The sequence below is a fragment of the Fukomys damarensis genome, unplaced genomic scaffold (genome assembly GCF_012274545.1).
Source record: "Fukomys damarensis isolate Sample0158 unplaced genomic scaffold, DMR_v1.0_HiC HiC_scaffold_13, whole genome shotgun sequence".
Lineage (NCBI taxonomy): Eukaryota > Metazoa > Chordata > Mammalia > Rodentia > Bathyergidae > Fukomys > Fukomys damarensis.
This window is the reverse complement of record NW_022900925.1, coordinates 38,776,679-38,779,468: the sequence shown is the minus strand read 5'-3', so window position 1 is coordinate 38,779,468 and position 2,790 is coordinate 38,776,679. Positions and strand designations below refer to the sequence as shown.

General features: G+C 51.1%; 1 protein-coding gene across 1 annotated transcript in view; it reads right to left on the bottom strand.

Annotated features, from left to right (window-relative positions):
* G6pc3 (glucose-6-phosphatase catalytic subunit 3) overlaps window positions 1–2,628 on the bottom strand; it is a 6,656-nt gene extending 4,028 nt beyond the window's left edge. Inside the window, exon 1 of the mRNA XM_010643012.1 lies at window positions 2,435–2,628. Within this exon, the coding sequence (XP_010641314.1) occupies window positions 2,435–2,628 (194 nt within the window). The remainder of the gene's footprint in view (window positions 1–2,434) is intronic.
* Window positions 2,629–2,790: the final 162 nt, after the last annotated feature.

Below are 2,790 nucleotides of genomic sequence, written 5' to 3'. Positions count from 1 at the left end.
TCCCGGACCGCTGAGCTCTCTGCCCCCTCCCCCCAGCCTGAGAGCGCGCGCACCCTCCCCCAGCCATGGGGCGCCTGACGCCAGCCCGCCCTGATCTATCCGATTTGGAGGCTCTCAGACATCCAAGCCCCTGAATTTTGAGAGATCTTCCCAAAAGATGCAATTGGTACACACATGCCTGTAATCCCAGCACTCAAGAGGCTGAGGCAGGAGGATGACTACAATTTCAAGGCCAGCCTGGGCTGCACTGCAAGTTCAAAGCCAGCCTGAACTACTTAATGAGAACCAACAAAACAAAACACTCTCTCTCTCTCTTTCTCTCTCTCTCTCTCTCTCTCTCTCTCACACACACACACACACACACACACACACACACACACGCACAAACCCCAAGAAAGCAATGTTCATACCTAACCCAATCACCTTTCTCTCAGGTCTAACTTTGCTTTGACTCCTTATATTCTCCACCATTCAAAACTGCTGGGCGGATAAAGCAAGATAAATGAGTGTCCCTATGGGAAGAAGAGGGGCACACATCCATGACAAAATGCACAGACATGCAAAAAAAACAGAAAGCTGAAAACTGTTCTAGGTAGAGGTCCGGTGGGAGACTGACTTGACTCTTTCGTTTCTTCCTACCTCAAACCAGTTGTTTGCTTGGTTTGAGGCAGGATCTCACTTGGCAGTTCAGGCTGACCTTAACTCACTAGCCCAGGCTGGCCTCGAACTCAAGTCTTCCTCCTGCCTCAGCCTCCCTAGTGCTGAGATTGCAGATGTGCCACCTCAGCTGCTGAGCTCTAGCCACTTCGAAGTTTTCTGATGGGTGGATGGAAATGAGAATGTAAGTAAGGGTTCTTTTTCAAAAGAGATTGATTTCTGACTGTGGCATGGAGCATGCCTGGTGTAGTGGCCCGGTATACCTGTGATCTCCAAATATGGGGAGGCTGAGGCAGGAGCATTGCCTCCAGTTCAAGGAGATACTGCCAGACCTTATCTCAAAAAACAAACAAGAGTAGTAGGTATGGGACAGGTAAGCCAGGTGCAAAGCTCAGCTCATTTCCAAGCTAAATGCTTTTTTGGTTGCCTCAAGGAGCCTAACTTTCTTTATTTTTTTGGTACAGGGAATGGAGCTCAGGACATTGTGCTTGCGAGGAAGGCACTGAGCTACATCCCTGGCCCAATTTCTCAGAGTCTTAGGAAATCTGCCTTCACTCTGTCCTCTTACTTCCAGCACCAACTGTACCCTTACATCCTGCTTGATGGCACCCGGGGCCTCCCACATAGCTCAACCTCAAAGCTGTAGCTCTCAGCCTCACTTGATAATTTTTCTGTTCCGCTTTACTATGTTCCTTGGAATGCCCAGGCCTCTCCTAGAGATCCTGGTTCATGTCACTAAACTGCTCAGACTGTGCTGGAACTTGTGATCCACCTGTCTCAGCCTACGGGCGTGTGCCACAACACCCGGCTGGGTCACAAGTTTAAAATCACACACAGTTCCTACTGTAACAGGGTCCTGGGAGCCCGCAATGTCTGCCACAGCCATCTTGGGTGGTGCATCAGCCCTCTGTCCTGTGCTGTGTGCTCTTTAGTCAGAGTAGTCACTCAGGTGCATCCTCACAGCATCTCCATGCCTGTGTTCAAATAACCCTCAGAAGGAAGGAAGCGAAGTAGTGATGGCGCCAGTTGAGACGCACCAGAGAAGCCGTAACAAGCTTCCTTTAAAAAGTGAAAACCGAGCCTGGTGTGGTAGCACATGCCTGTCATCCCAATACTCAGCAGGCTGAGGCAGGAGGAAGACTGTGAGTTCAAGGCCAGCCTGGGCTACATAGCGAGTTAAGGACAGCCTGAACTGTCTAGTGAGACTCTGTTTTAAAAAAAACAAAAGAAAAGTTCAGGGATTTAGCTCAGTGGTTTTGCCGCCTGCCTCACAATCCCAAGGACCTGAGTTTGATCGCTGGTACCAAAAAAACAAAACAAAACAAAACAGGTGCTAGAGATTTAGCTCAGGCACCGCAACTGCCTCACAAGCACAAGGTCCCGAGTTCGAATCCCAGTGCCAAAAAAAAAAGAAAAAAGTGGTTAGACCCAAGTGTGCTGGCACATGCCTATACACACCAAGTCTGGGGGTTCAGACAGAGAAGGACTGCTTCTAGTTGGAGACCCGGGCTATGAAGTGTCTCAAACAAACAAGTTGGCTTGAGGTAGGAAAGAACCAAAGAGTCTAGTCAGTCTCCCTCACCCGAACTCTACCTAGAAATTTTCAGCTTTTTGTTTGTTTGAAGACAGTGTCTCGCTAAATCACTAAGTCCCTGGGCTGAGCTCCAATTTGTGACCCTCCTGCCTCAGCCTCCCAAAGTGCTGGGATCACAGGCGTCGGCCACCATGCCTGGCTAGACTTGTTTCTCGTCTGTAAAACGAGGGTAGTGATCCCTACGTCAAAGGGTTATTGGGCGCTCGCTGAGCGATATGCAGATTCCGGTGAAGAAACAGGATCGGGTAAAGGGCAGACCTATGGCTCACGTTCCGCCTCAGCCAACGCCAGTCACTGCCCCTGCGCCGCCAGCGAGCTTCCTTCAGGCTTCTTGCGCCTCCGACTCCTTGGAGGCAAAGGAGGGTAATACACGTCATTTTGGGGAATTCGCCTGTATGCCAGGCGTGCACACATGGAGAGCTCAGGGCTCCTCTTTCTCCTCTGCAGACCACAGAGGTCACTCGTCCTCCGACCGGCGGGACGAGGACCCGGACCCACCCGGACGCGCCAGGACCCGCGCTTTCCTTCTTGCTCCCGCC